Here is a 24,182-nt window from a genome sequence, read left to right on the forward strand (position 1 = left end):
ATTAAAAAAAAAAACATTAGATCTTGATCGGGTCTCACTCGGGTCACGGGTTGACCCGCTAAGTCAACCGGGTTTAATGGGGTCATTGCACTGATCGATCTTTTGACAAAAGCAAACCGGTTCAGCTCCTGCATCAGTCAAGTTCCAGATTGACCCGTCAAGTCTGTCTGGGTTTAATAACTATGAATTGAAGTAATTTGATTGAATTTAATGCAATATATAATTTGAATTTAATTAATATTATAAATATTCAAAATAAAATTTATAATTACATAATTAAATTCAATTATACTATTGTGAATAACTATAAAAATACTTAAATTAGTAATTTTAACTATTTTATCTTAAAAAAAATTTGTTACAAAGACCTTTATATTTACTATTTTTGAACTACTATTATTTTAATATTAATTTTATAATCTAACTTTAGCATCCGTGCGTTGGTCTACCTTGAATTTTCTTGCAATATTAGAGAAAAGTTTGAAAGGTTGATGTTGCATATTAGTCTTGAGAGAAAGAATTCACGAATATTAACGATAGACTAAGTGCAGGAGTATATAATGTAAGTAGAAATTTCAAGTAACAACAAATTTGAAATCATTTATTCATCTATTCATTACAACGTAAAGAGAATATAATTTTGATAATGTTAATAGCTCAATAAAAATACCATAATTCTTAAGATATCATTATACAAGAATAGATTTTTTATAATTACATAAATAAATTTGTTATGTTTAAGAATATCCAAAACCTTATAGGTTGGTATGTCTTATAGGTTGTGTATCATAGATTATAAGTCATTTATATATTTATTTTCTTAATTCTTAAGATATCATCATCATCATGATCAACTAGTTTGTTTATTTATTTTTCACTGAAAGGAAAAATAGAAAGGAAAAATAGGGTGCATTCTGCAACCAGAAGAAAAAGGCATTACATTTCACATCCAACCCTACAAGTCACACATTTGTGGTATTTACTTTTTGTAGCATAATCCGATGCAAGCTCGTAAGCTTTGCTAATTAAGATGCATAAATTAACATATTTATCTATGTATATAGTAGTGAGGACATTAATAGAGCTCCCATCCTAGATGTGGTGTGATTACAATTTCAAGTGGGTTCTCCTTAGGTAAGGCAATGCTTGGGCCTTCAATCATATCCACAGCCAAGCCTGCACCAGTAAAATATTAGCAAGTCAAGTACCACCTGAACACTAGCACAAACGGGAGGAGACTTGAAGGTCTTTCGGTGGCCCCTCACCTTCCAGCTAGAAGAAAACGTCACGAGCTTGAGTTTTTTTTAAGTTTATTAGAGATTTATATAATTATTAATTTTAAAATTTTAAAAATTATTTGAGATAGATACAAGTTAACGTGGATATTCATATTAATAAAAAACAAAAAACTAAAGGCTTACAACTGGGAAACATCCCAAATTTGTTGCCTTGATGACACCACCACGCGAACAGCTAGAAATCTGATCAGCACCTTCAGCAGGGTTCGATATCATCACGTCCACGAAGTCGCTCTCACGATCGCTTCCCAATTCGCCATCTATTTTTTTTTCTTAAGATGTTCTTCCAGCCAATTTCCTATCATGGCACCATGTTCCTTGGCAGTCCTCTTCATAGCACTTACATGCCCCTGGTAATCAAGCCAAGGAATCGCATCGGACATTAAAAAAACCAGAGGATTACCTTAAAGAATAGGATGCGTTCTTAAAGAATATTTTTAGAATATTGTTTTTAATATTGGTTATTTTTAACTCAATTTTAATTTATTGGTTTTTAATTTAATTTTATAGAGTTTAAAATATAAAATTAAAAGATCAGATATTTATTTTGATGAAAAGTGTGATTTGTCTACTTTCATAAAAATTAAAAACTACAATGTACATTTATTATTCTATCTTTATCCTCAAGATAATCTTTACCTTATTCAAGATAATACTCAAAATAATGATAATTATTGTTTTTGAATTCGATTCTAATTCGAACTTAAAAAAAGAGAATAAGTTTGATTGAGACTTTACTTCTCATAAGCGATGGAACTTTTGCACTATAAATATTGATCTCAGTATATGAAAAAAGAAAAGAAAAGGAAGGAGGACGATTAGAGAGAAACTCTAAAAGAAAAAATTTCAAGAAGAGGTCATTACCAGAAACCCTAAAAGAGATAAACATAAAAAAAAGGGGCGGTCAATCCTATACTAGCCGCCACCCCCCTCAACCCTTTTTCTTCCCGGTCTCCCTCAACTTCGCTTCTAGCAGCCACACGCCTAGGTAAGTTTCTTTCTTTTCTTGCTAAAATAATTAACTGGTTACTGTATTTGCTGGGAGTGTGCTTGGCAAGCATAATTTTTATGTCCTGGTCATAATTTTTATATCCATTCTAATTTGATATTTGAATAAACGAACCCCTTTTTGATAAAATAAAATTTTAAAAATATTTGGGGCCTTCATTGATTTATTTGTGGACCCCTTGCACCTTTTTTTTCCCTTTGTGTTTGTATTTTTTTGTAGACGTGCTCAATTTGTGGACTATTACTGTTAAATGCAAATATGTCGTGCAATATTTTCTTTTTAACTTCCATCAAAAAAGGGCAAATAATAATAAAGGATAAATAAGAAGAAAAAAAAGAACATAAAAAGTTTCTTCTTTCAAATTCATTTTTACAAAAATATTCACTGACGCCAGAGTCAGAAGTGTTATATTTTTGGTTTTGTGCGATATTTACCAACGTTAGAGTTAAAAATATTCGTAGTAATTATTCATTGACGTTAGAGTTAGAAACATGAAAGGAAGAATAAAAAGAAAACAAATTCTTTGCAATTTTAAACAAAACCAGCAATGAAGTCTGCCTTAGGGAGGACACTTAAGAAGTGATAGCATCTTTCTTTTTGTGTAACCAGTCCCGTATCATAAAACTTTTATCGACCAGTTAGGGTTTCTAGTGACTATAATACTAGATGACGACTCCTTGAACAAGATATTTTTTCCTAAAAGAACAAGATGCTAGATATTTTTTTTTTAATCAAGATAATTTTTAATCGGTCGTCGCGATATCCCGGTGTGATAGTTACAATAGCAATTAATGCAGCAATCAAGAGAAGATTTGTTTTTATTTTTATTTTTTTAGCAATTAAATTCCATTTAAAATTCAAATCAATTCTCTTACGAAATTGATTTAATTCTTGGAAACTTGTGTCCAAGTTTTCACACTTCTCCTTCGTCTCTGTTGTAGATTTTACGTGAAAAGGAAGGTTTTCTCACAAAGCAAAAAAAATTGTCGGTAAATAGGTTACCAAGCAACTGGAAGGGTGGTCATATGCCGAGCAAAGCAATTGACTGAATTTGTCCCTAGTATTTGGCAAATGTAGTTCAAATTGACCTGGCCAGCAGGCCCAGCTGGGATCAAACTTAGAACTCTCTATTTCCATGCAATTCCAGGTACTCTCTATTTCCATGCAATGCCAGGTATCACAGCTAATATCCTAACTGATAATATCTTGATTTTCTTGTACATGTTTGGATACAGCTATGTTCATGTTCGAGCAGTAGCGACATCGCAAGGGGCCCTCCGATCTCAACAACCATCGGTCCCATCCTTTGAAAAAATCCATGCTTGATGTCAAGAAAAGGTCAGGCTAGGACCAAAATTGTTCAACTAGAGTCGGTGTCTAGGCCAGACTAGGTTTACGGGCCATTTAAGTGAGTAAAAGCAGTTGAGGGTTCTGCCTGGTGGCAGGGCACAGGAGTTGCTCCTGTCTGGAGTCGAGGGAGCTCGATCTCTCAATCTTCAATTGTAATTTCGATTATGTACTTACCTTGCAAGCAACCTACCAACTGGAATCAATGGGGCAAGAAAGTGGACGTCACACCCTGGCCAACAAAGAATCAATGATCAATATGTCTTTTGGAAGTTACATGCTGCATCATTCCCGTAGTTCTCTCTCCATTATTATTTTTTTAATTATATTATTTGTTTCTGCATTATAAAAATATTTTTAAAAATTTTAATTTTTTTATTTTTGTCAAATTAATATATTTTTAAAATTTTAAAATTATTTTAACTAAATAATGTTAAAAATAATTTTTAAAAAATAAAAAAATATTATTTTAATATATTTCAACATAAAAAATTCTTTAAAAAATAATGAATTATATTATCGTACCTATAATTGAAGCATGCATGTCCTGACCCAATCTGATAATGCATTGCGCTCCAGTATCAATGGGGGTTATATTTCACAGAGATGAGGCAGCAAATTTCATAGTTGAGCCGGGAGAAATAAGACATTAACCTCAAACAAAGCAGAAACAAAATCACTTCAATTCACACATTAAAGATCACTAAAGATCCATAGGTGCAAGAATGGCCAATACCTATCACTTGGAATCAGCCATGCCTTGCATTCTAAATTGAGAAAAATGAACATGCAACAAAGAGAACATGGCCTGCAGGAATTTATCAGATAAATAGACACTCCAAGCTTCTTCACATTTCCTTGACAGGTTTCATCCTTAGAGTTCGCTTGATTACAGGGATGGAATAGGTGATGAACTTGCAATTATCGAACCACCCACGTCCTCATACAGACTAGCAGTGTCATTGTTTTTCTTGCTCTCAGCTCTTGGGCTGCTCCCAGAACTGCTATTGGAAAGGGAACAGAAAGTTGATTTCTGCAAGACTCCTGTCGGAGAAGATCCCAACTGTGGGCTGCCATTGCAACCTTCTCTCAAAAGGCTAAGGGCTGATGAGCTCTTGCAGGAATCCGCATGGCTAGTGCTGGTGGTCAAGACCTCACCTAAAGGGCCACCAATTGAAGTTCCCCAAGAGATAGGTATCCAGTTGGCTTGCTTTTGGCTTGATTCATTATGGTCAATGCTCACCCTTAAACCCATTTGTACAGGGTCAAACTCGCAAGATAAACTCAATGGTGAGAGGGCAAGTTTCTCTTGTGTGGGTGAGGATGATGACGATGAGAAGTCTGATGCGGCCATTGGGATTGACATGGAGAGCTGGGTCCAGTCAGATTTCAACTCTTCTGGCCAGCTAATGACAGAACAATTAGATTGATCCTTCGGCCACTCATCGATGAATTGACGAAGGGGATGCTGATCTTGGCTTTCTTCATCATTAAAGTTCAGAAAAGACTCATAGGGTTTAGAGTTAATGTAAGAGCTCTTCTGCGATGGGTTGAGGAGAGAATCAGAGGAGACAAATCCAAACTCTGTTTGGGAGCACTGCTCCATTAAGATATCTTGTTTAGGAACAGAGAAAGAGGACTCATCAGATTTCCGGTTGATGGTGGAAGACATCATAGAAATGCTCTGTGCATCTTGTGCTCTGTCAAAGACCAAAAGTAAGACTATAATATAGTAATTTGGTAAACAATAAGATACAAACAGGATCCATAACTCCACAAATACATTTTTTCAACATAAAAGGCTTCAATCCAAGTGTACAGGGTAATCAAAAAAGAGAAGTTACAGTGAAACCCGTTTTGAAAAAGGAATCCTAAGTTTCAACTACCAGGACTAGCACTGTCACCAAAGTAAAGATGGAATTACTGGGGTCAACTTTACTGTAAAGTAAAAGGACGAGAGCATGAGTATACATATTGTTAGAGGGAAATACCGTCTTATAAAACTGGAAAGAGATAACAAAAGGCAAATAAAACAAACAAACAAAAGGAAGCTCAAATACACATTATTTTTACCTGTTGACATCAACATCTGCAGAAGTGTTGGTGGCAGCCGGCTGCAAAATTTTGAACTGTTGTTGCGTGGTCATCGCAATTCTGTTGGAGGCACCGCCATTGGTTATAACCAATTTTGACATTGAGTTAGACATTGGCACCACCTTTGAACTGGCAGTCCCAGTGGCAGCATGGCCAGTCTGGCCTTCCACAGGCTTTCTTGAACGATGGCGGCCTCTGTTTATGTGCCTTTCACAATATTTTTGGTCAGCTACAGCATCCCTTGAGCACCGCCATTTCTTGCCATCAGTCCGACGACACCTTCCAGGCTCCTGATCAGTGTTGTTGCCAGGGTAACCAAGATGGAAAGCGCTCCATCCCACTATGCAGATTGGGAAAGAGGAAGGAAAAGGAGAAAAAAAACAACAGATAAAGGGAACAGATCAGCCAGGTGGGGGTTTGGGGGGGGGGGGGGTGAAGAAAATTTAATTAGAGTATTACTGTATAGCTACAAAAACATCTTTCATAGAGGTTTGATAATATATTAAAAAATCATAATAAATTGAAAAAAGCAGGTTATTATTTTCAGTACCAAACAAGAAAAATAAATTTCAAACACACAAACAAAAAAAAAATACAGAAATTAAAAGAAAATTATCAATAGGAAATGCATTGTTCTTCAGTGTATTTCAGAGGGATGGAAAAAGGTTACATGAATTGTGAGGGAAGGATCCAGTAGAGGAGCCAGGTAAGCCATAAGGGTAGACAGACTTCTTGAGAGGAATGATCAAATTAGAAGGTACAGGCACACGAGCAGTGATGTATTTGTAGATCAAGGCCTGATGTTCAAGCGCCATCCACTGAGATGGAGTAAATGGTCCTCTAACCCCAGTAAAAGGCCCGTGCATGCCTGCATTCAAGCCTCCAGTGTCATAACCTGCAACAAAAGAAAACATTTCTTGCCTGTAACATTTACCGAAGCTATATGTATCCTTAACTATTTTCCTACTTTGACTTAGGAGAAAAAAAAATACGGGAACAGGCAGTAAACTAAACTATTGCTTAAGTTTATATCTCTGTGTAACTATTGATTTTCCTAAAATTTCTTGCTCCTTTTCCTCTTTTGTATCTAACATTCTCTTAACACAGAAAAATTAACCAAACCCAAAGCAGAAATATCAGGCTCATAAGAATGGGGAAAATCAACTTTACCCTTGACAAGACTCGAACTGTAAAATTTCTACTAAATCCCCATGAAAAGACCATCACCAGTACATGAAAATAAAGGCAAAGTCCATCTTTTGGACAAGAATGCATCTAAAATCTGTCATTTCCAGGAAACCCTTCACTCAAAATCAAACACCAAACGAAATCCATGTACCAAATTTAACCAAAAAAACAAAAACTTGAAGAGCTTATTTACTTACCTGCACTTCTAATATAAGAAGACGCTGTGTTCTGATGGTAAGGAAAGCTTAAGGCAGTGTGGTTTTGTGTGCTTCTCTCCACTAACCCACCATCTTTGCTTAGAAATGGAGTCCTTTCTGGTCTTGGAGAAGAGAAGCTCATCATGTGCTCTTGTTGGCGAGAATCATCAGAAAGCTTATAATTAGATCTCAGTAAAGAAGTGGGTTGGTGCAATGACATTGTTTTGGTGACAGAAAAATCATCATTTTTTGGCAACTTTGAAGTCCTCGAGTAATCATCTTGAGCAGACGATGCTGATGTTTCTCGCTTACTAAACACAGATCCAAGAATCTTTGGTTTGGTCTCAGGAGGTGAGACATGAGAAGGAGCTTCACTACTAGTTTCAGGACCCACAAGACCCTCCAACCCAAGAACCCCAAAGTCCATGGCAATCTACAAAGACTGTAGGATTAAAGCAATAGTTCATTGCAAGGAAGTGGAAGTGGAAGTGGAAGTGGAAGCTCTCATGAGTTGAAACGAAGGGAAATTGGAAGTGGAAGAAGAAGCTCTCATGAGTTGAAACGAAGGGAAAGAGAAGGAGGGGTGCATCCCAAGGTTGGGTTTTGTACTTTTAAGAGAAAGACTTGATTTTTTCAGTAAAAGATTAAAAAAGATTTGAGTTTTGAGAAAGAAAATTAATAATTGGAGGGAGAGAGAGAGAGAGTTGAGCTTGAAAGTTACATTGAAAGTTATAGTTTGTATGTTTTTGTATTTTTTTTTAATAATCATTTTAAATTAATTTTTTATATATTTAAATGATTTTCATGTATTATATTAAAAAAATAATATTTTAATATGTTTATAAATAAAAATATTTTAAAAAACCAATCAATTATAATAATAAAAATCTATTAAGAAGCGGATGAGGGTGTAAGACCAAGCACACACTCTTCGCTTGTCCGACATGGTACCACATGTTAATCCATGGTTCTGTTCTGTAGGTGAAAAACAATATATTTTTGGTCATCTGAGGGACACAACAAGCTACAAAAATATTCTTGCAAACAAAGTATTATATTTGAAAAATAAAGATATGATGAAGGTTTTTCGTGTCCTTCTATTTTGACATTATGTGCTAGCAAATCATTGGCAATTTAGAGGTCATATCCGGGAGATCGGTTGCAATTTCGGCACAAACTGCTCTTAATTTGAAATGCATGTTTGAAAATGTGATATAAGTTATTTTTTAAGGTATTTTTAAAATATAATAAAGGTTAATTTTTTAATTTTTTTTAAATATATTAAAATAATATTTTTATTATTTTTTAAAATTTATTTTTAACACGCACAAACTCTTCAGGATGTCATTAACATCAAAATAACCCTTTCCATGGCTTTAGTTAGGGTAGGTGATAACTTTCTCTTTTTTCTGTAGAATACAATAACTTTTCCTTTCCTATCTCAAACAAGAAATTAAAAATAAAATAAAATAAAATTTGAGATCAAAATCAACTTTATTCTTGATTTTTAAAAACTGAAAGGATCATGTATTTATAGTTACAAAAGTTTAGGGACTAAAATTCATATTTTGCACAAACTTTGTTAAAGCCACTTATTCCCTCTGTATTTTTCACACTAGTCCCTTCTCTTTTAATCTCACACTTTCTAAAAAAATTTACCCAAATCGGAATTCAATTTGGCAATTTAACAGTGAAATTTAAAAAAAGATTAGTCCGTTGTGGAAAAGTAATTCCCTGTGCCTTTTAGTTTATTGTGTAATGTAATAATACACTTAAGTCCTCTTTTTTTGTTTTTCTTGCAGATTTTAAACAAAGCCATCTATATCTAGGCTAATGGAGAAGGTTACTAAAATAAAAAAACTACAATAAAGTTAATTTGTATAGCAAAGAAAATAAATAAATAAATTAGAAACATATAAAGAAAGATAAATCATAATGCTATAATAAATTTACAAAATAAATTGTAATAAACTTGAATTAAAATTGTGTATCAGACAAATTAAAAAATTATAACGAGATATATATGTTATCTCAATACTAATTTTGAAATATAACTTCTATCGAACAAAATAAAAAAATAACCAATGTAGGAGTTTTTTTTACTAAAAAAAATCTTAACTCATGAATGAATTAGAATCCATCCTATCCTACACATTGAATCCAATAACCTAGATTCAAAATGGTTTTCAATTCTTGCAAATCCAGTTGTATAATAAATGTTTGAGATTGTGATAATTTACGTTTTTAGATATATTTTATTTAGAAAAATATCAAATTAATATTTTTTTAGTATTTTTTAATGATTTTGATATATTAATATAAAAAATAAAAAAATTATAAATTTTTTATTTTAATATATTTTAAAGAAAAACATACTTTTTAAATATGTATTTGATATTATTTCACGGAGTATTTTTTATTTAAAAATATATTAAAAAATATATTGTTTATTTATTTTTTATATTAGTACATTAAAATAATTTAAAAACATTAAAAAATTATCATTTTAATATTTTTCTAAGTTAAATTAAAACACAATCAAATATAATTTCAAATACAATACCAAATAATCACTAAAAAACAGTACTATACGCTGTATTACCAAACACGTATATAAACTGCATACACTTCTTTACTTTCCTTGATCATATCAGCTGTCTCTTTACTAACAAACCAGCTATCAACTTTCATCTATTCAAATGTTTAATGTATATTTTGGATATCAACAATAATCCAATGTTGTATTATTGGATCTCAAGAGAAAATTAAATAACATCGATGCGATACGTAAAAATTTGAAGTTGATGACACAATCATTAATCTCACATTGATTCTCATGAATTTAGTTTGAAAAAGTTTAAGCTACCATCTCTACCTCTGAATTCATTCAGCGCTTCATCTGTCATCTTCTTCGTGCAAAATCTCGAGCTCCAAATCTCTTCCAATCATCTTTTTAAAAGACCCTCATCTTCAACAACCCTAGTTTCCTTGAAACAACGCCTCAAAAACATGATTGAACTTCAGCCAAACGCTTATTTCAATATTTTTAGGGTATATTTGAGAGTGCAATAGATACAAACAATTTAAAAAATTAAATAAAAATTAATTTTTTTTAGAAGTGCAGTTCAACGCATTTACAAATACACTTTTAAATTACATTTATTAACATTGTTTATGTGCTTTAAATTACAGTTAACTTGAAAAAAATATAAAAAATGATGTTTTTTCAAGTTTACTGCATTTTGAAACACGACATAAGCACATAGATAGACATGCATTTAAGAAGATTAATGGAGGTATTTTGTCCTCATCAATGTAAAGTTTTAAACTCTAGTTTCATTTCCAATGAAGACCGAGTAAGTACCATTATTGAATGTTAGTTTTTGGACAAAACGATAAAGGTGGAATTAAATCTTGGCCAAGCCAGAAGAAAAATTCAAGAAGTCATGGCATAACCTTGGTATTTACAAACTGCTTCTGGCCACCAAGTATAACATCAGACCAAACATACCAGAGTTGGGGAGCAGCATTTTTGTCCTGATCGAAGTTTAGCAACGAGTTTGTCTGCATGATTGCTACCAACCTTTTAGATCCAGGGGTAATCTTTAGAGCCAATCCCCATGGTTTAGAGGTGGAAACAGATGATTGATACTGAAAAGGTCGTCTGAAGATTTGAAATCCGGTCAAGCATATAATGCCCATATGAGAGCTGAGATGAAGAATACCTTGAATTTCTAAATGAGAACATGTTGCTGGAGTAATGTTTCCTGGCTTGAGGTCACGTTGAACCAGTGGCTCTGGCTTGGTCTGACGGAGAAAGAGCAAACCAGTGGCTATCTCAGCTGCAATTCGGAACCTTTTATTACATAGAGCACCATCAAGTTTCATAAACAATAGCTAGGAGTCTATCCAGTGTCCAAGTACTCCTAACGGATCAAGTTCCATGAAAAAGCCTCAGAAGTTCTTCTACATACAGTTGATCTACCATTCAAGAACAACCTGCCACGGACATGTAAACACCATCAGCAAGCTCATAGTCTCACAACCACCTTAGTTTCTTAACCAGGAGCCCCATCAGTAACTCCAACCAAGAAGCAAATAAACAATCAAAATCAAATAGGAAAAAGAAAAACTTGGAAAGATAAAAGACCACATAGTGTGCAGATGCGGCTAGGAAAGTGGAAAAAACCTCATCAACATCAACAAAAAAAAAAAAAAGTAAAGACAAATCAACTGTGGTTATGCAAAAGAAGTAAAAAACCCTTCCCTCAGAAACTTCCAAAAGCATAAACAAAGGGACGGAGATACATGGGAAAAAGAGCAGCTTACTAGAAACATAAAAAAGAAGACTAAATTACTTAAAAACTTGATAAAATAGTCAATTATAAAAGATAAAACTATGGTTTATAAAACTACTAAATACTAATTAATTATCATAAATACCTCTAGCTTTTGGGGTTCCATTTCCATATACCTCAACCATGTACTTTGCGATGGTTTCTTGAAGGCGAGCCAAAAATGAGAAATTGAATCGAAGCTGTTGATATAAAATCATGAGAAAAATCCAATGGTGGATAAGAATTCCAAGTCATCTGTCCATGTCAAAATGATTTCCTTCTCATACCAAACCCAACAATTTGGCGCCATTTTACAGCTGTCATAACTGAAATTTTCTTCTTGTCACAGGTTAAGTTTGATTCGAGGGGGAGGAAGGAATTGCACTGGACACAAGGTTGTTTTCAAATCAAATGAAGCTTAGACAATATGACCATTAGGATTTAGTTATAACTATACGCGCATTTTATTAGCGCAGGGTTTGTTAAGAAAAGATGCCACGTGTGGCCGGTAGCGAGAATAAAGGAAGTTATCTTCATATATAAGATCTGTAACAGAATTGGAGAAGGATAGTAATGAACGTAATGAATGAATGTTGAGCTGAATGCGTGGAATTCTGCTTCTATCTCTCTCTTCTTCTATTTGCTCACTAACTTGTAAACACCGTGAATGGAACTTGGCTACCAGCCATTTCCATCACTAAGGCACCTCTAGATGTTATCCAGATTGGTTCCCAGTCAATCAGACACGCACATTTCTCCTTTTATTTTCATTCTTAAAATCTCTTAGCAGTTAGGAGGAGGAGGAGCCAAGTCTACTGATGGTTTTGCTACTACCACTGCTGCTTCACTTGTTCGTGCAAAAGATGACAGTGGTTTTGTTAAATGGTATTTACTTGCGTTCCCTTAATTTGAGTTTGAAGATTTTCAAGAAATGTAGCTATGATTTGTTTGATTTTTTTTTTAAATCTGGGTTTTTCTATTTTTGTGTTCTTGAATTGATTTTGGGGTTTAAAATTATGGGTTCTTTGATTTTTTTGAAGAAATTGAGTAACGCGGTTGATTTTTGAACAAACTCTGTTTCTGGGTGTCTCTAGTTTTGTGTTCTTGACTTGATTATGGGGTTTTCAATCAAGGTTCTTTGAATTTTTTAAGAAAGAGGGAACCTGGTTGCAGAAATTAATTAAGGAATCAATGAAGTAATTCATTTGTTTTTTTTTTTGAATTGATTCATGCAGTGAAGAGTGCAAGAAGGATTTGCCAGTGGCTTTATAAGTTTCCAAGGCCGTAGTCTTGATGATAAAATCAAGATAAATTCTGGTTAGTTCAGTTCCATAATGTAGTCTTGATGCTAAGAGGCATTGATTTTGTTTTTTTATCTGATTAATCAACTGATTGTTTGTCATGATTTGGGGATTGTGAATTAGTGATTTGGTTTGTAGGAAGACAGCAATCTTGACAGAGCCGAAAGCGAAGAAAGAGAAGGGCAATGATCAAAATGCACTGAAACGACCTCCCATTACTTTCTTTCTCCTCATGTGATAATGCCCCTTTGTTGCTTGTTTGTGTGGTGTAATATAATGTGATGATAATGCGTGAATATGGGGAGTGGGGTTTGAATTGATGTGTGTTGTTCTTTAATTAGGGGTGATCTTAGGAAAGAGTATCAACCCACACTCTTAAGAATGTTAAGAAGATAAATGAAACGTAATAGTTTTGTCATTTTCAATTTTATTATGTTGTTCAAGTTGATATACTAATAATTATAAGGGGTGATCTTAGGAAAGTGTATAGTAATGCTAATGCTGCATTTGATGAAATTCAGGTTGCAAGGGAAGGTGGTGAGAGATGGAAATTAATGACTGGTGAAGTGAGTGTTGGTTTATCTCTCTTTTTTCTATAAATCATTGGTGGACATTTATAAGCTATTGAATGATGAGAGTGGTCTGTAACTGTTATGTTTTGATTTCGATTTGTTTCTGGAGAAGAAGCCTTATGTGGATAAGGCTGTTGAGCTTAAGGCAGGGTATGCTGAAAATAAGGATGTGAGTTCAGAATATCTCCTCAATGTATTGATTTAATGAGAATGTTGTTATGAGATTTAGAACCTTCAAGCTTAATCCTTTTATGAGTTTTGGGATTGTGCCTGAAATCTGATACATTTAAAATCTCCAGAAAGTTGTTTGCCCTGTTGTTTAAAATCCTTGAGAGAAACCCACTAGGCTGATTTTATTTGAGCTCCACTGAGGATATTACATCTGGCAATTTGATCTCTAAAATATCAAACTTCAATTGGTTATGTGACAGCTTGAGCTTTTGCAAATTAGACATGTTGGTGAAGAAACCACTAATGCTATCCATTAGAAAGTTATCAGATATGTCTCAAGAGCTCAAAGAATCTGGTCTTGTAAATTTTGGAAGGTTTTCTTTGAGTTTACAGTTAGCTAGATGAACACCTGAAAGTTCTTTATCTTTGATCCAATCAAGAACTGACCCTAAATTGAGGTTGTTGTAAGTCAGGTCTATTGATAATCGATGAGGAAGACCCCTACCTTGAATAACTGGCAAAGGATTTGAGAATTTATTTCTGGATAAGTTAAGGTGCCACAGGTTTTGTAAGTTTGAAATGGATGAAAGAATTTGACCTATAAGACTATTAGAACTCAAAGAAGTGCAAGAGATTCTTGATCTGCAGCTTCTCAGCCCTTCTCCTCTCTCTTTTTCAGTTGAGTTTTCGGCTTGCTTTTGTGAGACATCTCGTTGCTGATGTGGCTTTTTTTCCTCTGATTCGCAGGTTATTCATTCCTGGATCGGTGCACTGTAATGATTGCCCATAAAAAGCGCTTTAATTTGGCAAGTTGTTCAGATTATAATTTGTGTCCGGGGAATTGCTAATTGAGCGTCCTATTCATCTGGGACCGCTTTCCTAGGGCCTGGCCATTCCATCTTCTCTGTGGGTTGGTGGCTAGGTATGGTCTTCATGGAGCCAGGTTTGGTAAAGCCTTATTTTCAGTTTCATTTGATTTACTTTTTTATTTATTTCCCGCACCCCTTTACCACTCCATTTCACTTCGTTTTAGGATGGGCTACCATGTTTGCTTTGGCTATCATAGCTGCCCTGATTAGATTCTTTCCCTTTGTGTCAAGCTGTCTAATTTTTTTATTTAAGAGGGTAACGGATGGTTAGTTGTTTTTTCCCCCCTGAAAAGCGTGGTTGTGTGCTCTCTCGGTTTCTTTCTTGCATTTGTTTTTTGGTTGTTTTCTCTATGCTGTTCTTGGCTTCGGTTCTTTCTTTTCTTTTCTTTTTTTCTCTTGGCAACATCTGTTCATTGTTATTTTTTTATTTCAATTGTGAGGATGGCTGTGAAAATTGGTTTTGCTAATCTTTGTTGAATGTTTTTGGGCGGTGGCTGTATAGGTTATTTTGATCTATTTGCTCTGCATCCATTTTGGCTTTGGGTTATTTTTTTCTCTTGCAATCCCTATTTGGTGTTTTTTCTTTGGGTTTTTTTATTGTTTTGATAGGTTAACCAGAAGATTTGGCATCTTATGCGTTGGGTTTTTTCGGTTTTGGGTTTTATTTGCTACGTGGGGCCTCTTCTCCTGCGTTTCCAGCTTTGTTGGGTGAGTTTATGTAGTTTTATTTTGCTGGTAAGGCCAACCATTGAGGTCCTTTTCAGCTCTCTTTTTTTTCCTTTAAAGATTAGTGCATTCATGAGTTGTTTTGTGTTTTTTTATGATGTTGTTCCTTTGTGGATGTTCTAGACTTCAAGTTTGTTGCTCTTGGTTGTGGCTGGCTGGGTGCTCAACAAATTTCCTTCTTTGGTTGCTTTGTGTTCATAAGTAGCTTCATGTTGCGTGTTGATGCATGTTTAAAGATTCAATTTTTTTTTTACTTTAATTATGGCTACTTGAATGCTAATGAGATTTCCTAGAAAATTTTGGTTATGCTTTAAAGATGATTCACTAGATGTTTCAACACTTCCAAGGCTATATGTTGCATAAAGGATGATGCACAAAGGAGTTAAAAGAATTCATTGGTTTCTAAATGTTTGGGATTTGGTTTTTTGAAACATAATTGTGCTGACTTTTCTTTAGTATAGTGTTGTTTTCTTTTCTTTTGTTCTACTCTTCTTTCCTCTTCCCTTACCTTTGTTTTCTAATTTTTATTGTGGAACATCTATCACTTGCCTTACTGTTTTGCTGTCAACTCTGCTAGGATCACGCCCATTCTCTCCTCAGTCAGCTTCTTGGTCTTCTTTCAAGAATCTGACGGTACATATCACTTTTTTTCTTTCACTTGTATGTGTTCTTAGCTTCTCATAGCTGTTACTTTAAGCACCCCCCTCCTTTACTCAATCCTTAACCATCTTTCTTTTAAGTTTGCTTCTACCCAGTTGTCTTGCTCTCAACACCCGCGGTTTCTCGGGAAGCAGTTCCTTTTTTGTGTTTTTTTTTCTTGCTGCAGTTGTTTTCTCTTATACATTGTGCTCGCACTCTTATAACTTTTTCATAGCTGTTACTTTAAGTACCCCCTTAAATTACTCAATCCTTAACCATCTTTCTTTTAAGTTTGCTTCTACACAGTTGTTATGCTCCCAACCTCCATTTTTACTCTGGAAGCAGTTCCTTTTTTGTGTTTTTTTTTCTTGCTGCAGTTGTTTTCTCTTATACATTGTGCTTGCACTCTTTTACCCTTTTTGTTTTTTGTCCAACATTTCGTTTCATTTTGCTGGCTCAGCACCCTATTCATCACTAGATTTATGACTTTGCAAGGTGCTGTTCATGTTGGTCCTCTGTTAGCAATCTCGGCCCTATAATCAGGTTTTTTAAGAGGCCTTTATTCTTCTTGTTCTCAAGGACTGCGTCAAATATGTCAAATGTATGGAAGGTTAATATTCTAAAATATTTTTTTTAGTTTCTGTTAATCTACTCGACACGTGGATAATTGCCTACTTAGCTACAAAATGAAATAATCTTAATAAGTATCTATAAAGATATATAATGTACAAAAATTGAAGCTAGCTATAGAGAAAAAAGACTTATAGAATTATGTATATGTTGAATGCCACTTAGGATACATGTGGACCGTATTCAAATTCAAAGTTATACTAAAATTACTAAATTATACTCATCTGCAGAAAGATTGTTAAAGGAAAAAAAGATATATGCACAACATGATGGGAAATTAAGAGATTTATTGAATGTGTGTATTTTACTTTTGTTATATAATAATTAATTATTATATTAAAAAAAGATCTATAATGATTTTGTATCAAATAAACGAAAGAAAAAAAGATAAATGCACTGAGACAGTGATAGACAGAGTTTGTTGTAATTGGACAAGCACAAGTTAATTTTCTTTACTTCTACTGTTCTCCTCCTTTTTTAGTTTAAATTCCAAAACCACCAACACAAAAGGAAAGAAACATGAAGGAAGAGATAAAGAAGGGAGACAGAGTACCAGTAATTTCGATTCTTCCATTGATGTTGAGCCCACCAGAGCTTAATTTATACATCATACAATCCCACCAATGTGAAAGAAAGAAGAGAAGATACAGGAAACTTACTGATCACAATATATTCATCAGCTAAAGAACATAATTCCAGAACTTTTAATTATGATCTTTGGCCATTATATATATGAATACAACCTTATTAGCATATATCTGTTAGTGATCTCGTTTTATTTTTTATAGTTTTTGGTACTTCATTTTTATGTTAGCAATTTGTTCTGCAATTGTTCTGCAATTTTCTTGTATCGAAATACTTGTGGTTCTTTTTCAGGTAGTGTAGTTATAAAGCCTTAGTTCTTGAAATTGTGAATTGTGATCTAATCAGTTAGCCATCCCTGTTCCTAAGCAATAACCCCTCTCGTTGGAGTGATCGATATACTCTGTGAAGTGAATTTACAAGATCTGCCAATTCAAGTATCTTTGTGCATTTTGGTGATTTTGCTTGTTTTTTGGAACCATTATTTGCAGCATTTTTTCTTCAAAACTATTTTATGCTTTGAGCTCAACAAGAAGGTTTGAACCAAATTTATATTTTTATGCATGCAACTAACAGAAGTTGAACTGTTAAGATTTTGCATCCCTTTTACATTGGATTCTTGCGTTTAATATTTTATTTAAGATTTTGCATCCCTATTTTATTTTATTTCCTCAAAATCATCCCTTATCTAAGTTAACATTTGGAAAATATCCCTTAAAACCAAGCTAGTAAGGAAAATATCATTATCGAAGAAATTTCTAAAATATATTTTCAATAGTTTAACTACCTTCCAAGAATAATGTTCTTAATCACCACTAAAATTTATATTTTAAATCATTCCTATCACTACTTATCTAAGTTAACATTTGGCTTTCTAAAGAATTTTTTTTTTTACTTGTACTAGTTGGAGTTAGATAATATATTATCATTATATAATTTATTAATTTATATTTTATATAAATTGGAGCCAAGTTTTCCTTTTTTCTTTTTTAAATCTTTTTTAGATAAAGAAAATATCTTTAATAAATGGAAACAATCTTAATAAATATAGGTTAAATTATCTTGTAAGAATGATATTATAATAATGATTGAAAAAATGTAGGATGGCTATTGATTTTCTATTTTGATACATCATATTCCACGTAATCAAATTTAGGTTATAATAGAATGTTTAAAATTTAGGTTAAGATAGAAAAAAAAAAAACAAATCATTTATTTTATGAAATTTTATTACAATAATGAGTAATGGTTACAATAATAAGTATAAATTTTGATAACATAATAAAAGATTATTAATGGTTTTGATTATGATTGATAGTTAATTTTAAAAGAATAAAGTCTAATTATTGCTTTCATTGATTTGAATTCTTTGAATGGTTCTCTCTCCTCTGCATACTACAAAGTAACGGAATAATTAAAACCCCAACTTACCTGTACACGTGTCCATTATCTCTAATAATTGCTTTTGATTAATATGTCTAAAGAATGCTGGGATATGAGAAAATAACCCATTTTTAACAGAATGAAGTCTAATTCTTGCTGCTGCTGCTTTCATTATTTTGAATTCTTTAATTGGTTCTCTCTCCTCCCCGCATACCTACAAGGTAACGGAACAATAAAAATTAAAAACCCCAACCTCCCTGTACAAATCTACGCTCTATCTCGATTGTTGGGATATGAGAGATCTTGGGCCACTCAGAGCCATCCTCCCTTCTGCAATTTCCTGATAGATGCGGACACCTCCCCGAGATATGCAATTCCTTCAATTTGGAGAGGCGTTGAATGGCTGTTGAACTTGGCATATACTTGAGATTCTTGCAATTATAAATATACAGAGATCGAAGAGAAGAAAGGTTGGCCATCCATTCTGGCAATGCTTCCTCAAACTCATCCCCGTTGAAATCCCTTAAAAACAAGCTAGTAAGGGCAGTGAGGTGTTGAAGTTGGTGGGGTACACTCTTCAGTTTATCCCATCCAAATATCCATAGGGATTTGAGGGACCCACTCAAATTGAGGTGTTGGATTGAGTTTAAAACTCCTGCAGGAAAAGCCTCCATCTCCTCTGAGAAACCACCGATGCTCAAATCCTCCAGTTGGGTGAGGCCGCCCAAGCAATCATCCTCTGGGAAATCACTCAAACTGGGACACCCGGTGATTGCTAAAACAACAAGAGAATGCAATTGCCGTAAACCATGCCAATCAATACTGACGAGCTTATCACAACCTCTAATCACTAATGTTTGAAGCGAAGACAATTCTTGCAAATCACTGATATGGATAAGCTCGCTCCAGTCCTCTATCTGCAATCCCTCTAGAGATGCGCAACATTGCAGTCCGCTTGGAAGAGCTACCAATTTACATCCCCAAATAACCAATTCCTTCAAAGAATATTTCAATTCTTGAAAATCACCAGGAATTGACATCAACTCAGGGCAGCCACATATAATCAATTCCACCAGAGCTGTGCAGTGTTGTATGCTTGGAATGGATGCCAGCTTTGGACACCTCAGTATCCTTAAAACTCGAAGAGACGTGAAGCCATGAAACTCACCAGACAAATTTCTCAGTTCATCACATCCGTCAATTTCAAATTCTACAAGAGATGAAAGACGACATATCGGAATGCTTTTCAACTTTCGAAACTCCTCAATGCTCAACTTTTCAAGACGAGGAAATACTTCTGCGCTGTCACCGCTGCTATAGAACTCATTGCCTATACATTTCACATTAGGCATTCCACTCATCTCTAGAATCTTAAGGCGAGGAAGACATCCAAGTGTTGGGAGTTGCCTCAACTCTCTACACGTATCAATGCTCAACTCTTCAAGACAAGGAAATACTGCAACAACTTCTCCACCTGGTACCATCCATTCTTCAAGACCATCCATCCTGGATAGAGCGAGTTTTTTCAGTGCTGGAAACAGTACTGCTGCGTTGTCACCGCTGCTATAGAACTCATTGCCTATACATTTCACATTAGGCATTCCATTCATATATAGAATCTTAAGGCGAGGAAGACATCCAAGTGTTGGGAGTTGCCTCAACTTGCTGCAGCCATTCAATCTCAGCACCATCAGATTATTGAGTTGCAATATCCATGATGAGAAATTTTCACCTCCATAACCCTCAATTGTCAAGCTTCTTATCTCTGGGTGAGGCTGCAGGCCTTCCAGCACATCCTCGCTATTGACACTGCTGTTACCTTCATCATCACTCCATTCAAACACCAATTTGTGCATTCTTTTTTCACGCAGTTTTGCCTTCTCAGCTTCTTCTTTGTCTCTCACTTGCTCAAGCTTGCTTATCTGCAATTCTCCTCTTAGTTCATTCAAACATCCCAGCTCTTCAACCATATGATCTGGACCCACAGCAAATAAAGGCAGAGTTTGAAGGCGTGTTAAGAGTCTCACCTCATCTGGCACTAGCTTTAGATCATCAAAATGAAGATGTCTCAAGCTCACTAAATTCCTCATCTTCTTGGGAAGCTTTTCTAGTGACTTGCAATCAGTGAATCTTAATGTTTCCAAATGGTACAGCTTGGTGATGGGTTCCGGCAATGCTCTGATAGCAGTATCCGAGACATCAAGATATCTCAAATGTCTCAGCTTGCAAATCGAATCTGGTAACTCTGTGATACCAGACCCTTGCAATTTGAGAGTTCTCAAGCTTTTGAATTTCCAAGATCCATTCAATACATCAACCATTGAGAAAACAGTTCGCAATTTTCTAGCATCAACCGCTGTTAATGCTGCCTCATCATCCCCACGAGACATGCGATTTAGATGACGAACATGAGATGCACCATCAACAGCCGAATCCTCCTCCAGATTTAACACTTCTGATTTTGAGACCTGCACTGCAAGATCATGCACAAGATCATGCATCTTGCAGCTTGTTACGATCTCACACGCATTCCTTTCAACATCCTGGAAAAAGGAATTTGCAAGCAAGTCATTGAAACACTTCTCGCCTTCGTCTTCCATCCTCCCATTTGATGGCCTGAGAAAACCTTCAGCCATCCATAGTTGAACCAGCTCTTCCCTTTCAATTTCAAAATCTTTAGGGAAAATGGAACAGTATGCAAAACATTTTTTCAGTGTTGGCGATGACAGGTAATCAAAACTGAGTCTCAATACGCGCAAAGCTTTAACTCCATCCGGAGAATCCCAAATTCTACTGTTTAGAATTGACTTCCATTCCTGTGCCTGCTTTCCGTGAAGAGTTCCTCCCAAAACTTTAGCAAGTAATGGAATCCCTCCACATTTCTTTGCAATCTGTTCTCCAATATACTCCAAGTCTGAAGGTATTGTTTCTCCTCCACCCCTGCTCACCTTTTGCTTGATAATGGACCAACATTCATCATCTGTTAGTTCTCCTGGCTTGTGCTGACTCCGTGGAGAAGTCTTCATCATGCCTGCTACTGTCTCACTGCGGGTTGTAACAACAACGGCATTCCCATTCTTGCTGTTAATTTTTAACAGTTGCTCCTTCAAATCATCCCACTTAGCATGGTCTTCATTCCACACGTCGTCAAGAACAAGAAGAAGTGTTTTCTTTTCCAGCTTTTTCTTAAGGTTTTCCATAATTGCATCTAGATTGCTCAACCCACCAGTAGATTTATCAATCTTTTGCAACATCTCTCCTAATATCCTCCTTTTACTGAAATCATTAGAGACACAAACCCATAGAATCACATCAAAATGGTTTTTCTCCCTTGCTAATTGACAAACATTCTTTGCTATGGTAGTCTTTCCAAGACCTGCCATCCCAAAAATAGGGACAACAGACAGAACTTGTTGACCGATCGAGCCAATCAGCAATTCCATGATTTTAGAGACATCATTGTCTCTTCCTACTACAACTTCTGAGCTTTCAAGCAAGGAATCAGTCTCTCGGTCTATATCCCGGATAACTTCAGGAGCACTCTCTACATGTTGAGATGCAATTCCCAGCCCAAAGCGAGTTGCAAGTTTCTGAATCCCATCCAGTGATCCATTGATCTCCTTAACTTTTCGACCCATATTCAGACGGAATGCAACAGGGTTGTGCAGTGAAAAGCAGTCACGTACCTTTCCCTTCTTTTGGTCTTTACGGAGAATCTCATAAGCAAACTCGTCTAGAACATCTTCAGCATCGTAAGCTACATCTTGTAGCTTCTCCAGCCAAAGCTTCGCAGAATCGTCTGTTACGGGCCTTCTGGCTGCATCTTTTAGCACAGCTTTGATCATGGCCAAGGACTCTTCTAGCTTTTGCAGCTGTCCCTCTAATCCCCAAGCAAGTCTGATCCCTTCAGCAGCTATGGTACTGACCCTTGTCAAAGTCTCCTCCATGGCAAACGTAAGAAAAAGTTCTGCTGCCATATTCTCTTGTTTTCTTTGGGAAATCAAACAAGAAATTAAGATTGAGGAAAAGAGAGAGAAGAATGGTCTGAAAGTTGGGAACGTTTTGGAATGTTGAGATGCGTTCAACTTGAAAGCAGAGGGTCCCTCCCTCACTGTATTAATTGATTGATTGCAGCTGGCAGCATCTTCCACGAAGCACTACTGTCAAATTTAGTCATGCAAAGGCGAAGAACATGACCTTTCCTTCTTATCTTGAGTGTCCAAATCCATCTAAGCCAGACAACTTGAAAGCAGAGGGTCCCTCCCTCTCCCTATATTATTTTTAAAAATTTCGAATTTTTTTATTTAAAATTAAAATTTTTTATATTTTTATATGGTTTTAATATATTAATATTAAAAATAATTTTTAAAAAATAAAAAAATATTTTAAATCATATCCGGTACCGTACCATATTTCCATAATCTGTTATCCGGAAGGTTGTTTTCTAGGATTTAACTTTTTGAATTTCCCCTCTAAAATCTGGAATTTTCTGCTATTTTTTTTTAATTTCCTGTAAATATTGACGATGCAATGGATGCTATTTTTTCTGCTTTGTAATTTTGTTGATCCATTTATTAAAGAAATTATAATTGATTTAATAACTAAAAAGTCCAACCTTTAATAATTTAATGTTACAACTCTATCACCAAATTATGAAAAACAAATCCCCTAATTTCTCTTTTTTGCAATAACTCATCCTCATCTTCTCCCCTCCTAGCCTCCAAGCCATCGTATAAAAAGAAATTTCAGAAAGTCCAGTCAACCCTATGGAACCAAAAACATTCATATCATTTTCATTTTATTTTCACATAAAAAGATAAAATAAATTTGAAATAAATGATAATAAAAATAAATAGGTCTTTATTTACTTCTTTGCCAATAAAAAGTTAAAAAATAAAATGAAATATTTAAAATATTTTATCATAAATATAATATTTTATAAATAAAAATCAATTAATAAAATAATAACATGTTACATTTTTCAAAGATATGAGTACTCCTATAAATCTTTTGAAAAAAAAGAGGGTCTCACTTTAGATACGGAGAGGAATATAATTCTTTTGTGGATAAAATCTTTTCCTTAAAACAAGCTATTTAAGCAATAAATCCCTCTTAAAAGCTTTAAAAGCTCTATTTGAACAAGGCTTAATGTTTAATAAAAAAATTTAATAGCACTTTAAAAAAAATTAAAATATTCCTTAAAGTATTGGCCTCATTTTTTTGCTGGAAAATAATTTATTTTTAAAAAGTAAATTATTTTTTGATATTTGGCAGTGTAATGAAAAATAAATTAGAAAATATTTTTCAGTGTTTAATTATACAATGAAAAATAAGGTGAAAAATAACTCATTAATGTTTTATTTTTTTTCAAGTTTATTAAAATAATGAGAAACAAATCTTACAAATTAAAAAAAGTTGAATGACAATGAAATTAAAAAAATATAATTTCATAAATTATCTCAGATAAAATAAATAATAATAAAAACAATAGATATCAAATCTAAAAAATAAAAAAATTAAAAAAAAAAGAAATTATAATTATAATAATTAACATTTCATAAATTATTTCAAATAAAATTAGTAATAATCAAAAGAATGAGGACCAAATTTGTTAGATAAAAAATTTCAATTAAAAAATAATAAGGGATAAGCAAATAACAATTATAAAAATAAGGACCAAAGTTAATATAAAAAATAAATTATAAGGGATGAAATTAAAAAACAAATATTAAAAACAAAATATATATAGCAATCAAAAGTTTGAAGATCAAATTTAATATAATCAGCAAATAATATGATATTTTTAAATTTTTCACAACTTCCAGAAAGTGTTTTCTGC

The 24,182-nt window shown here is 34.1% G+C and overlaps 2 protein-coding genes and 1 long non-coding RNA gene across 8 annotated transcripts; 1 reads left to right on the forward strand and 2 right to left on the reverse strand.

The window, feature by feature from the left end:
- Nucleotides 1-4,273: 4,273 nt before the first annotated feature.
- LOC105113393 (growth-regulating factor 1-like) lies at nt 4,274-7,806 on the reverse strand. Its single transcript, XM_011009549.1, has 5 exons — nt 7,674-7,806; nt 7,134-7,622; nt 6,419-6,643; nt 5,728-6,088; nt 4,274-5,354 (listed from the first exon to the last, which is right to left on the reverse strand). Exons 2-5 carry the CDS (start codon nt 7,558-7,560, stop codon nt 4,544-4,546), a joined length of 1,824 nt encoding a protein of 607 aa, XP_011007851.1. The 5' UTR covers nt 7,561-7,622; nt 7,674-7,806; the 3' UTR covers nt 4,274-4,543.
- Nucleotides 7,807-12,056: 4,250 nt separating this feature from the next.
- On the forward strand, nt 12,057-13,466 carry LOC105113394 (uncharacterized). Of its 2 annotated transcripts, none has more exons than XR_839961.1 (4): nt 12,057-12,355; nt 12,706-12,787; nt 12,895-13,005; nt 13,293-13,466. It is a non-coding gene; the product is annotated as an uncharacterized LOC105113394 (long non-coding RNA). The 2 variants fall into 2 exon arrangements; XR_839962.1 differs by having other exon boundaries at nt 12,910-13,005.
- A 4,827-nt stretch (nt 13,467-18,293) lies between these two features.
- LOC105113395 (putative disease resistance protein RGA3) lies at nt 18,294-22,515 on the reverse strand. 5 transcript variants are annotated; one of them, XM_011009551.1, is made up of 2 exons: nt 18,626-22,514; nt 18,294-18,403 (listed from the first exon to the last, which is right to left on the reverse strand). In XM_011009551.1, the coding sequence occupies exons 1-2, from the start codon at nt 22,318-22,320 to the stop codon at nt 18,388-18,390; spliced, it is 3,711 nt and encodes a 1,236-aa protein (XP_011007853.1). In that variant the 5' UTR covers nt 22,321-22,514; the 3' UTR covers nt 18,294-18,387. The 5 variants fall into 5 exon arrangements, with proteins under 5 accessions (XP_011007853.1, XP_011007855.1, XP_011007856.1 ...); XM_011009553.1 differs by lacking the exon at nt 18,294-18,403 and having other exon boundaries at nt 18,410-19,638; nt 19,801-22,515; XM_011009554.1 differs by lacking the exon at nt 18,294-18,403 and having other exon boundaries at nt 18,410-19,750; nt 20,000-22,514.
- Nucleotides 22,516-24,182: the final 1,667 nt, after the last annotated feature.

The sequence above is a fragment of the Populus euphratica genome, unplaced genomic scaffold, assembly GCF_000495115.2.
Source record: "Populus euphratica unplaced genomic scaffold, PopEup_1.0 scaffold416.1, whole genome shotgun sequence".
Classification (NCBI taxonomy): Eukaryota; Viridiplantae; Streptophyta; class Magnoliopsida; order Malpighiales; family Salicaceae; genus Populus; species Populus euphratica.

What these genes read in the sequence shown, in the direction of transcription:
- LOC105113393 (XM_011009549.1), bottom strand. Translation starts at nt 7,560, where the DNA reads ATGGACTTTGGGGTTCTTGGGTTGGAGGGTCTTGTGGGTCCTGAAACT. An exon ending in ATCCTTCCCTCACAATTCAT is followed by an intron (nt 6,089 to 6,418) that starts GTAACCTTTTTC and finishes CAATCTGCATAG; the next exon opens with TGGGATGGAGCGCTTTCCAT. An exon ending in GCAGATGTTGATGTCAACAG is followed by an intron (nt 5,355 to 5,727) that starts GTAAAAATAATG and finishes GGTCTTTGACAG; the next exon opens with AGCACAAGATGCACAGAGCA.
- LOC105113395 (XM_011009550.1), bottom strand. Translation starts at nt 22,320, where the DNA reads ATGGCAGCAGAACTTTTTCTTACGTTTGCCATGGAGGAGACTTTGACA.